This window comes from Moschus berezovskii, chromosome 16 (genome assembly GCF_049115385.1).
Source record: "Moschus berezovskii isolate FMDL1 chromosome 16, NW_MosBer_1.0, whole genome shotgun sequence".
Classification (NCBI taxonomy): domain Eukaryota; kingdom Metazoa; phylum Chordata; class Mammalia; order Artiodactyla; family Moschidae; genus Moschus; species Moschus berezovskii.
Window position 1 is genome coordinate 26,701,057 of NC_142475.1, and position 12,804 is coordinate 26,713,860.

General features: G+C 38.2%; 1 protein-coding gene across 1 annotated transcript in view; it reads left to right on the forward strand.

Annotated features, from left to right (window-relative positions):
- The window catches only part of PKHD1L1 (PKHD1 like 1), a 178,908-nt gene that overhangs the window by 38,978 nt on the left and 127,126 nt on the right, over positions 1 to 12,804 (forward strand). The window contains exons 13-17 of the mRNA XM_055432089.2: positions 2,049 to 2,317; positions 3,925 to 4,016; positions 8,041 to 8,200; positions 8,498 to 8,633; positions 9,392 to 9,535. Coding sequence (XP_055288064.2) covers positions 2,049 to 2,317; positions 3,925 to 4,016; positions 8,041 to 8,200; positions 8,498 to 8,633; positions 9,392 to 9,535 — 801 coding nt within the window. The remainder of the gene's footprint in view (positions 1 to 2,048; positions 2,318 to 3,924; positions 4,017 to 8,040; positions 8,201 to 8,497; positions 8,634 to 9,391; positions 9,536 to 12,804) is intronic.

Genomic DNA, 12,804 nt, shown 5'->3' on the forward strand with positions numbered 1-12,804 from the left:
GCTGCAGTCACCATCTGCGGTGATTTTGGAGCCCAAAAAATAAAGTCTCTCACTGTTTCCATTGTTTCCCCATCTATTTACTATGAAGTGATGGGACCAGATGCCATGATCTTAGTTTTCTGAATGTTTAATTTTAAGCCAATTTTTCACTCTCTTCTTTCACTTTCATCAGGAAACTTTTTAGTTCTTCTTAAATGGCAGAGGTTAAATCCTTATCTGGAATGATTTAGGAGTGATCACAGGGAATGGGAAAAATGGAACTCAAAAGTCTGTCCAAATTTTTCACCTGTGGCCGTTGAAAGTGCAGCTGAGGGCTTTGAGGTCTGAGACTAGTCCCCCGTGATGCTGTACATGTGTGCACATGGGGTTTGTATCTCATCTTGTGCACCCAGTGAAATCAGTTTATAATTGTGTCATTGGTTGGTGTTTGAAGCCAAATAAATTCAGTTTATTAACCTTTTAAATGTCTTTGTTTTGAATGATATTTTTAAAAATGATTTTATTTATTTATTTATGGTTGTGTTGGATCTTCATTGCTGTGCAGGCTTTTCTCTAGTTGCGGTGAGCAGGTGGTGGTGGTTTAGTCACTCAGTCATGTCCAATTCTTTGAGACCCCATGAGCTGTAGCCCACCAGACTCCTCTGTCCATAAGATTTTCCAGGCAGGAATACTGGAGTGGGTTGCCATTTCCTCCACATTGCAGCTCTCTAGTTGCAGTGGACAGGTTTCTCATTTCGGTGGCTTCTCTTGTTGCAGAGCACAGGATCTAGGGCACGTAGACTTCAGTAGTTGCGGCATGCGTTCTCAGTAGTCGTGACTCCCAGGCTCTAGAGCACAGGCTCAATAGTTATGGTGCATGGGCTGTTGCTCTGCCGCATGTGGGATCATCCTGGATCAGGGATCGAACCCGTGTCTCCTGCATTGGCAGGTGGATTCTTTACCACTGAGCCACAAAGAAAGCTCTTGAATGATATTTTTAAAATGACCAGTTTAAGAGGAGAATTTTGATATTCATAATTGATTACTTTAAAGAAAGTTGTGTATACCAGAGCATACTGTTGCTTAAAAAGTTTGAAGTGCTCAAGCCTTTCTCTAACCAAACTCAGAGGAAGAGTTGCAGTCATTATTTTCCAGATTCAGACACTCCAGCCAAGCCTAAGCTGCTGGAGAAATGCCTACACTTGATTGTTGTTGTATTTTAAGGAAGAAAAATAAAAAATGAGATGGCTCCATTATACTTAGGAAAAAATAACACTGGCAAGTGTTGTTGTTGTTCAGTCACTAAGTCGTGTCCGACTCTTTGTGACCCCATGAACTGCAGCAGGCCAGATTTTCCTGTCCTTCACTATCTCTCTGAGTTTGCTCAAACTCATGTCCATTGAGTCAATGATGACATCCAACTATATCCCTTCTTCTCTTGCCCTCAATCTGGCAAGTGTGAGCCTACTTTAAATGAGAATGTTCTCTCTCTGATTCTGTCCAAGAAGGAGATGAAATCCTAGAGCACAAAGTAATGTTAAAAAGAAGAAAAGTATTAACAGAAACCTAAGGCCAACAGTGTGTGTTCGTTGAGCCATTAAATGAGTAACTTTTATTAGAGATAATAATCAGGGTGAATGTTTTATAATCAAGTATTCTGAATCTTGAAGTTTTGAGTCTTGACTACATAAAGCAACATCCGTCTTATCAAAAGTAATAATTATATTATTACTATTTATGTAAGGCATTCACTGAGTACCAGGTACTTTGCATATGTGTGTGTGTGTGTGTAATATCTAATCCCTGTAGCAGCCACGCAAGTCATAATATTAGACTCATTTTACATAATGTAGAATCAGAGGTTTAGATGTATGAAATAAAAAATAAATTGTAGACTGTCTTAACAGCGATCTGGGTACAGATACAGATAGAGATATATGTAACTGCTTTTTTTATACATATACTTTGAAAATGTGAATAGAAATAGAATATCTATAAGCATTACCCAAGTAAAAGTTATTGAGACACTGCATCAAAATTCTGATGAAAGCTTTCTTTATTATGTTCAGGAGGGAGAGGCCTAAAGCTTGAGGTGTGGAATAATAGCCGGCCAGTACATCTTGAAGAGATACTCGAATACAGTGAAAAAACTCCAGGGTACATGGGTGCCACTTGGGTAGATTCAGCTTCCTATGTTTGGCCCATGGAACAGGACACTTTTGTTGCACGTTTCAGTGGATTTTTGGTGGCTCCAGAATCTGACGTTTATAGATTCTACATCAAAGGTGATGACCGTTATGCTATTTATTTTAGCCAGACTGGACTTCCAGAAGATAAGGTAGGGAAGCCACAGCATACCACATGGTATTATAGAAACAATATGATAACCTTTATATGTGTCCCATTTATTCGACACTAAAACCAATGAATATACTAAAGAATCTATGTGGTGGGTACTTGAGTATTTTAACACATGCGATATGAGTCATAAAGTCGTTATGGAAAACCTGTTGTCTAAAAGAAAATGTTTTTCCCATACCTAAATTTTCCCTCACTAAGAAAAAAAAAAACATTGCCTTTAAAATTAAAGATTATTTTTACTATGAAAGAATTATAATCACCCATAGGAAACTGTTCTACTAGATCTGTTTCACTATTACTTGATCATGAGATTAAAGTCTTTTGTCTCCTTTTGTCTATATTTTATTTTTTACATAAATAGGATCCTGTGACCAAATTTATAATCAATTTTATCATGTATTAGTCTTTTCACGTATTATTAAACAGCTTTTATGATGCAATGTTTGATGACTAAATGGTATGTTATTGCATGAGTAACTAAACTTAAGTAACTTTCCACATACTGATACGTTTTTAACTTCTGATATTTTATGATCACAAATAATACTCTGTTGAACATTTATGTTCATTACATTATTACATGTTTTATGTTATTTCTTTAGAAAGTGAAAGTCGCTCAGTCGTGTCCGACTCTTTGCAGCCTCATGGTTTGCGACCCCATGGTTTGGGAATCCATGGACTGTCCATGGAATTCTCCAGGCTAGAATACCGGAGTGTATAGCCTTTCCCTTCTCCAGGGGATCTTCCCAACCCAGGGGTTGAACCCAGGTCTCCCACATTGCAGATGGATTCTTTACCAATTGAGCTACAAGGGAAGCCCAAGAATACTGGAGTGGGTAGCCTATCCCTTCTCCAGCAGATCTTCCTGCCCCAGGAATCGAACCGGGGCCTCCTGCATTGCAGTCAGATTCTTTACCAACTGAGCTATGAGAGAAGGACCATTTCACAAATGTGAAACTGATAGATCAAATCAAAATGACTCACTACATATTTGGCAAGGTTGTCTCCCAGATTGGATGAACAGATTTAAATGCCTGCTTGTAACACATGAATTCCAATTTTGCAGTAGCTTTTCAACATGTTTCTTTTAAAGGAAAGCCTTCCTGTTGAGAAGCCGAAAGTCTTCTCTTTGTAGAGTGCAGACCCATTTAGTGATCTTTGGCATCTTTCATATCTCTTTTTAATGATCTCATTTGGATTAAGTCCCTCAAAGTTTTCTGCAGAAAAAAAGAATATTTTATTTAACAAAAAGGAACCTTCCTCCTCCCAGTATGGGTCTTTAAATTTTCTATTTGCAGTTCTAATTGTGGAAAAGCTATGATCCATGTGTGTTCATGGAATAGTGTGGTTGATGTTCATTAAGGTTGGCAGGAGTGAAGTGAGCTTTGATAATTTTTTAAGATCCTTTTCATCATGAATAATATATTAGAAGAAAAGTAGGAAGCATTTTCATGTTTTTCTGTTCATAAAAGGTCTAAGACTGAGAGAAATAATAAATGATAAATAAATGCTGGAAAGTCTTACTAATAAGTTCTTCTTTCTGTCTCTCCTCCCCCCTCTCTTTCTCTGTCTTTTTGGAATAAGGTGAGGATTGCCTATCATTCTTCCAATGCCAACAATTATTTTTCCAGCCCAACACAAAGATCAGAGGATATTTATCTTCAAGAAGGAAAAGAGTAAGATTTTTTTCTTTTCTTTAAACTATTGTGTGATATTTAAAAACCATAAGTTTATATATAAAAATATTTTAAATTTGTTTCATTGGTGGAAGTGATGCTAATTTATTGGTTCAATTTGTAATTGGCCATTCTCTATAATTTTGTTACATTTTGTTCCTATATTCTCAAGAATACTGGCATTCAGCTAACTAGGGAAAGTTGAAATCTAAATTATTCCTGTTACAGAAATTATAATTTTGTGAAATTTTCTTAATCCTGCTTCAGTTTCTTACTGGGACCTTTCAGTCAATCCAGCCATCAAGTTCTCTGCTCCTATTTTTTCTGTTGCTGGAGAAAAACCCCAAAACCACATTGACTGGTGCCACAGTTAATATGTATTTAATATTCTTATAATTTATTTCAGACCCTGGGCTAAGTACTGGAAATTTAATACTAAAGATATTAGAACATATTCCCTGCCCTTAAGTGGTACATTTTTTTTAGTGCTGAAAGGTCCCATTTCAGAGAGAAAATGAGAATATTATTCAAATAGCTAATAATCCATTCAAAAAGCTCTTCAGGATTCCTAGAAAACAGGGAGGTAAAAAACGTAATGTATGCAAAATAGCTGTTACATGGAGAACATCAAGAGGTTCATGTAAATTACCTTCCATTTACCATTTGTATTTGTTATTTTTTTGCTGCATAAGCAACCATTCCCCAGATTTGGTAGCATGAAGCAACCCAATTTTGTGATTATCTAGGAGAAGGCAATGGCAAGCCACTCCAGTACTCTTGCCTAGAAAATCCCATGGATGGAGGAGCCTGGTGGGTTGCAGTCCGTGGGGTCGCTGGGGGTCGGACACGACTGAGCGACTTCACTTTCACTTTTCACTTTCACACATTGGAGAAGGAAATGGCAACCCACTCCAGTGTTCTTGCCTGGAGAATCCCAGGGACGGCGGGGCCTGGTGGGCTTCTGTCTATGGGTCACACAGAGTTGGACACGACTGAAGTGACTTAGCAGCAGCAGCAGCAGGTAGTTCTTTTGATCCTGGCTGTTAGTTGGTGATTAATGGTCCAGGATCGCCTTGTTCACATATCTGGAGTCTCGGCTGGCCTGGCAGGAACTGAAGTATCCAGGATATCTCAAGCCACAAGGTCTTTCATGACAGGCTGTTTCAGTGTCCCGTCTGTCAAGAGGGCAATTCCTAATGCATAGGGGCTTTTTAAACTCTGCTTGTGTCACATTTGCTAATATCTCAGTGACTAAAGCAAAAGGCCAGACTTAGATTCAGTGGGTGAAGAAACAGACTTCACTCCTTTTATTTTTTAATTTATTTTTGGCTGCACTGGGTTCTTATTGCTGCACTCAGGCTTTCTCTAGTTGCAGCAGAGAGGGGCTCTCTTCGTCACGGTGCGCGGGCTTCTCATTGCGGTGGCTTCTCTTGTTGCAGAGCAGGGGCTCTAGACACACAGGCTTCAGTAGTTGAAGCTCTCAGGCTCTATAGAGTGCGGCCTTGGTAGTTGTGGCACGTGGGCTTAGTGGCCCTGAGGTATGTGGGATGTTCCAGGACCAGGGATCAAACCTGTGTCCTCTATTTTGGCAGGTGGATTCTAAACCACTGGACCACCAGGGACGTCCTGGGCTTTGCTTCCTGGTGGGAGGAGTTTTGTTTTTCATTCTACCACATCACCCTTCCAGATATTGATTAGACTATGCTCATAGGCAGCATCATGGAGTTGGTCAGAGAGGGTTGGGATCAATGGTACCTGCAAAAAACTACACTTAATGTTCTCACTAAAGTCTTAGGAATAATAAGCATTCCATTCCTTTTCTCTTCCCCCTTCTACTATCACTGCTTTATATACTTAAGCCTTTTCTTTTTTAACCAAGATCGCCAGGCCAGTTCAGAGTAAATGGAGTACCTTGTTAATTTCTATTGCTATTCAGTGTCAATACACCTTCAGGCTTTGCTTTGACCTTGGAAAATGACTTCAATTTACCTGCTTGACAAGAGCACAGGGCTTGCATGAAGGTGGCTTGTAATACATCTGCCGCCTGGTTATCTGTGCGTCTGCAAACTAGCTTGGAATTTACACATTGGCAGGACTAATGATATCTGTGAGTTCTGAAATTGAGGTCACGTGGCTGGTTTGTTGCACAGTGGTCCCTGGGACCTTTTTGAAGATAACTTGTCTTGCCAGTTCATTTTGCTCAAATAATACAGCCTATCTCTATGTTCATATCTCTTGGGTCATCCCCTTTTCTATTTGAATACTACCTCAGTTACTAACTTTTAAATAATTTTTCAGTCTTTAAAATTCTTAGTTTCTGTAATTAATATGAACAAACAATAATATATATATTTATAGGATTTTGTGACAATTAAATAGAGTAATGTCTGTGAAGTGCTAGCATGTAGAAAGTGCCTTAAAATATATTTAAGCTGCCAACAAGGATACAGAATTTAATGGTTCTTCTCCGAGTCCAGGCTTCCCTTGTGGCTCAGCTGGTAAAGAGTCCACCCACAATACAGGAGACCTGAGTTCGACCCCTGGGTTGGGAAGATCCCCTGGAGAAGGAAAAGGCTACCCACTCCATTATTCTGGCCTGGAGAATTCCATGGACTGTATAGTCCATGGGGTCGCAAAGAGTAGGACACGACTGAGCGACTTTCACTTCACTTCACTTCTCCAAGTCCTCCTCCATGGTTAGTATTGCCCACCTTGATTTGGCAGAGATGGCAAACAGGTTCTCAGGGCAGCTTGAAAGCCTGACATAATCCTCCAGTATCAGGCCAGTGGAGGAAATGACCCAGAGCCCCATCTCCTTGCCAGATAGGAGATAAAAAATGCACTTCATTCACAGTCTTTCATGAACCGTGGATACTTCATCTCCATATACAAGACTATCTGCTGAATGATGTGAGGCCATTTAAAGGAACTCCTAGCTGGCCTCTTCAACGATGGGAGCAGTGGTGACACTGATAGAGACTTAGATAGGAAAGATCCCCTGGAGGAAAAAATGGCAACCCAGTCCAGTATTCTTGCCTTGGAAATCTCATGGACAGAGGAACCTGGTGGGCCATAGTCCACGGGGTCCCAAAGAGCCGGACACAACTGAGCGACTGAGCACACACACAGTAGTAGCTTTACACTCACCTGTAATGACTGGTGGGTGAACAGCTATTCTGAACAGGCAGTTGGATGATGAGCAGGGGACCTCAGGAATAAAAAATTCCAGATTTAAGGTATGGCACTCATCCAGCTTCTTGGTGGGCCGTCATCAGCCTAATCAGTAAAAGTTTCCTGAGGCAGTGTTTTATTTCCCAAGTTACAAGTGGAGACAATATTTAAGGAATTTAAGGTAAGAATTTCATCCCTGACACATACAACTGCTCAGATACAACATATATGGTATGTCTGAGTCTATCTGACATTTTCCTATACACATTACAGTACTTTAACCTCTTTGTGTCCTCTGTGTTTTATGTCAGGAAGTTTGTTATAATCTACAATGTCATTGTTTTCAGCTCCTTGAGGATAGAAGGTAGTATCTCTTCTCAATAAATGTTTCCTGACAAAACTGAGTGAATTCGTCATTTTCTTTAACTCTAATGCAGATATCTTACACAACTCATTTTCTTTTAGCAAACTGCTGTGATATAATTTGATAGTTAAAATCAGGGATGTGTGTATGCGTGTGTGCTAGTCGCTTCAGTCATGTCTGACTCTTTGAGACCCTCTGGACTATAGCCCACCAGGCTCCTCTGGCCTTGGGATTCTCCAGGCAAGAATACTGGAGTGGGTTGTCATGCCCTCCTCCAGGGGATCTTCCCGACCCAAGGATCAAACCCTTGTCTCTTATATCTCCTGCATTGGCAAGTAGATTCTTTACCACTAGTGCCACCTGGGGACAATATAAATCATTTATCGGGCGGGTATTTTATATCATGTAGAAATGTATTCATTGAAAGCAAAATTCATGATTAAGTGCTCTGGAGAAACAGTTCTAATCTTTAGTTATTCTATTTTTCAGATATTACATTGAAATCTTGCTGCAGGAGTACAGACTAAGTGCTTTTGTGGATGTTGGACTGTACCAGTATAAAAGTCTCTATACTGAACAACAAACAGACAATGCAGTAAATGAAGAGCAAGTCATCAATTCCCAGTCAGCAGTTGTCCAGGAAGTCCAGGTTGGCCGTGATTATAGATTCACCTTAGAGAAAGCAGATGTTCAAAGATAGAACTCTATTTGATTATTAACTGTACTAGGTAACATATTGTTTGAAGGGGAAGCACTCGTGGAAAATTATTAAATTGTGCTTTGAAATATCTGTAATTATAAACAGGCTATTATTTGATGACTAACACTTTAAAATAGTTTACTGTTTACAATAAACTATAGAGGCATGCAGTAGCTGATTTATGATGCTTTTAAAAATGTATTTTTTCATGTAGTAAATAGATGCTTTTTTTAAATTGGGGAATAGGTTATAACACTGGAAAACTGGGAAACAACTCATGCAACTAATGAAGTGCAGAAGGTCACGGTAACCAGCCCATGTGTGAAAGCTAATTTATGTTCACTTTACCAGTATAGATTTATCTATAACACAGAAAAAACTGGTAAGTTGTAAAAAATAAGGGAGACTTTATTTCGCTTTATGTATGGACAAAATTATAAAAAGGTATTTGCTCTAGTCAAATTCTACTATCTGGAAAATACAGTTTTAATAGTATGCTAGGTAAAGAAGCAAAAAAAGTATTATGAAGAAAACTCCTCAGACTGGGATAGAAAATGGAATCAATAAAAACAACTTTCAGGTATACACTGTCATTTTCTTCTATAAGGATCATTATAAATGCATATTTAGACACATAAAAACATACCTGCAATTCACAGGTATAAGTTAATAGGAATTAAATTTGTCATTACAGACAGTAATCATTTCTTTCAATTTCTCAAATTAAGTGACAGACCTATGAGACACTAGTTTATCTGTTAATAAAGATATTGTATTTCTTATTTTATAATAAATCCAGAAAAATAATTCTTGCTACTTCTGTCATTTCAATAAGTAAATATTGATGAATCCTTACTGTTTGCCACATGGGATGCTTATTACCATGGGAATATTGAAACAATAAAATATGAGCCTTGTCCTCAATAGATCACAATCCAATTAAGTAGTCAATAATATTGAATTTGAATCTTTCAGAGCATAATTTCATTAATAACTTATTGTACAGACTGTAGGTACTTTAAAAAATTCAAATATGAGGCATTACTGCTGGCTGTGGTAGTGCAGAGATTGCAACCCATTTTTTTCTGATTAAAGTTCCTAATCATTTGACTTTTTAATTTTGTTTTATTTCGTACAAAGTCTGGATACCTGCTGATGCTTCTGAGTTCATACTGCAGTCAGCCTTAAATGACCTCTGGTCTATAAAACCAGACACAGTGCAAGTAATAAGAACACAAGACCCCCGAAGCTATGTTTACCTGATAACCTTTATATCGACTAGAGGTAAGCATGTATTTCATTTTGAAGTTCTATAATGTTTTTTCTAGGAAACAAATTTGTATCCTGTGCACCTCCACTGTAAAAGGTAAAAGCACCATAAAATGAGAGGAGAAAGGAAGTGGATTCATAGTGTTGATCAACTTTAGGAGAAACAAATTAAGTGGTTAATTTTTTATATTGTAATTTAAATTTTAGTTGTATTTCAAGGAGTGTACAGCTCCAAATGCATGAAAAATACACTACACTATAAACTACAAATACACTATTAGTAATAGTCTACTTTATATTTAGCAAAAATTAGTGAAGATATTTAATTCTGGAAATGAAATTTTAGTAAATCAGTATTTCTCAGGAGACAGTCTGGCCAGATCTTGCCCACTGAAAGGATTCTCTGGTCAAACCCACATAGGAAACACTGCATACCACACCTTCTCCTTGAAGATTTATAGAACCCATTAGAATATTAAAATCCCCAAGGAATCCTGCAGTGAGCAATAAAAACAACAAAGCAATAAAAACAAAAACAAAAAAAGCAGTGCACCTGTATTTAATATAGCATTTTCCAAAATTATTTGATCTCTTTACCCTTTTCAAGTAATGGCTATTAGCTTCCAATTACTTTTTCAAGTCTTAAAGCCAAATTTAGCAACCAGTTTGGTGTCTCAGACAGGAGAGAGCCTACCTGCAATGGAGGAGACCCAGGTTTGATCCCTGGGTCAGGAAGATCCACTGGAGAAGAAAATGGCAACCCACTCCAGTATTCTTGCCTGGAAAATTCCATGGATAGAGGAGCCTGGAGGGCTACAGTCCATGGGGTTGCAAAGAGTTGGATACGACTGAGCAACTAACACTTTCTTTCTCTCTTTGGGTATTTGGGATTTCTGGCCCATGAAATAGATCCCTGAACAAATTGCTTTTTTTTGGAGCAATCACTATTTCCTAATTCATATAAGTAAAATGTTACATCAGTGTTTATGTCTCATTGTATGAAATTGTTAATTTCATTGCTGAGTAGAGAATTTTGTTTAACATGAAGTTCTAAAAATTTCCCATAGGTTATCTTGTCAAAATGCTATATAAATAAAGATATTGTTATCTTTGTTCTCTCAGAAACAGGTTTTTAGATCAGAGAAATTTTAAAAGTTCAGCAGAAACCTTAACCAATATGGTACTTAAATCATAACTGGGCAAATTCTAGGACTTTACTCAAACAGAGAAAGGCAATAGGATTCCATTGTTAAAGCATCTTCCTAGTGAAGAGAAACATCTGAGAACAAAGCCTGATTTCTTTCAAAATGAGATGGTATAAACAAACCTCACAGGCATGAGACTGTTTCCTGTGATTCATCTTTGTGCTCTATTCATATCTGAGGAAAAGAGCAGTTTCCAGCCTAGCCCTTTACACTATGATATTGGTACTGGAAAAAAAATAAAAGGATTTTTGGAATATTCTATTGCCCATTGATTTTTACCTCTTGCTTCCAATGCCCAACTTCTGTTTATCTTACAAAACATCCTTTTAAGCTACAAAATCTTCTTTCATTGCTTTGTGATAAACTTAAAATATTTGTTGATGATTATTTTAATGTAAATTGCCTATCCATGTCTTGTCTTTTTTAGATAGAATTATTGTTGATTTATAAATGTTCTTTATAGATTAAATATTTATCTTTCCTCTTTTTGCATCTGTGTGAAAATATTGAGTATGTAATTAAAAATCTATGTTTTATTAAAAAAAAACAGAACCTTAATATATATAGCTCTTTATCTGCTATTTTGCTATTTCTACTATGGCTAAATGGACTGGAAAAGGTCAGTTTTCATTCCAATCCCAAAGAAAAGCAATGCCAAAGAATGCTCAAACTACCACACAATTGCACTCATCTCATGCACTAGTAAAGTCATGCTCAAAATTCTCCAAGCCAGGCTTCAGCAATACATGAACCGTGAACTTCCAGATGTTCAAGCTGGTTTTAGAAAAGGCAGAGGAACCAGAGATCAAATTGCCAACATCCGCTGGATCATGGAAAAAGCAAAAGAGTTCCAGAAAAACATCTATTTCTGCTTTATTGACTATGCCAAAGCCTTTGACTCTGTGGATCACAATAAACTGAAGAAAATTCTGAAAGAGATAGGCATACCAGACCACCTGACCTGCCTCTTGAGAAATCTGTATGCAGGTCAGGAAGCAACAGTTAGAACTAGACATGGAACAACAGACTGGTTCCAAATAGGAAAAGGAGTACGTCAAGGCTGTATATTGTCACCCTGCTTATTTAACTTATATGCAGAGTACATCATGAGAAATGCTGGGCTGGAGGAAGCACAAGCTGGAATCAAGATTGCCAGGAGAAATATCAATAACCTCAGATACGCAGATGACACCACCCTTATGGCAGAAAGTGAAGAAGAACTAAAGAGCCTCTTGATGAAAGTGAAAGAGGAGAGTGAAAAAGTTGGTTTAAAGCTCAACATTCAGAACACTAAGATCATGGCATCTGGTCCCATCACTTCATGGCAGATAGATGGGGAAACAGTGGAAACAGTGGCTGACTTTATTTTTCTGGGCTCCAAAATCACTGCAGATGGTGATTGCAGCCATGAAATTAAAAGACGCTTACTCATTGGAAGGAAAGTTATGACCAACCTAGACAGCATATTAAAAAGCAGAAAGGTTGCTTTGTCAACAAAGATCTGTCTAGTCAAGGCTATGTTTTTTCCAGTGGTCATGTATGGATGTGAGAGTTGGACCATAAAGAAAGCTGAGTGCCAAAGAATTGATACTTTTGAACTGTGGTATTGGAGAAGACTCTTGAGAGTCCCTTGGACTGCAAGGAGATCCAACCAGTCCATCCTAAAGGAGATCAGTCCTGGGTGTTCATTGGAAGGACTGATGTTGAAGCTGAAACTCCAATACTTTGGCCACCTGATGTGAAGAGCTGACTCATTGGAAAAGACCCTGATGCTGGGAAAGATTGAGGGCAGGAGGAGAAGGGGACGACAGAGGATGAGATGGTTGGATGACATCATCGACTCTATGGCCATGGGTTCGGGTGGACTCTGGGAGTTGGTGATGGACAGGGAGGCCTGGCATGCTGAGGTTCATGGGGTCACAAAGAGTCAGACATTACTGAGTGACTGAATTGAACTGACTATGGCTAAATCTCAGATTCGAGGATCTGCATCTTCTCCGTTCATCCTTTTTTTGTGTGTGATAATGCAATTCCAAATAAAATCAGTTTTGTTAAATCTGAATTTCTTTCTTGGCTATA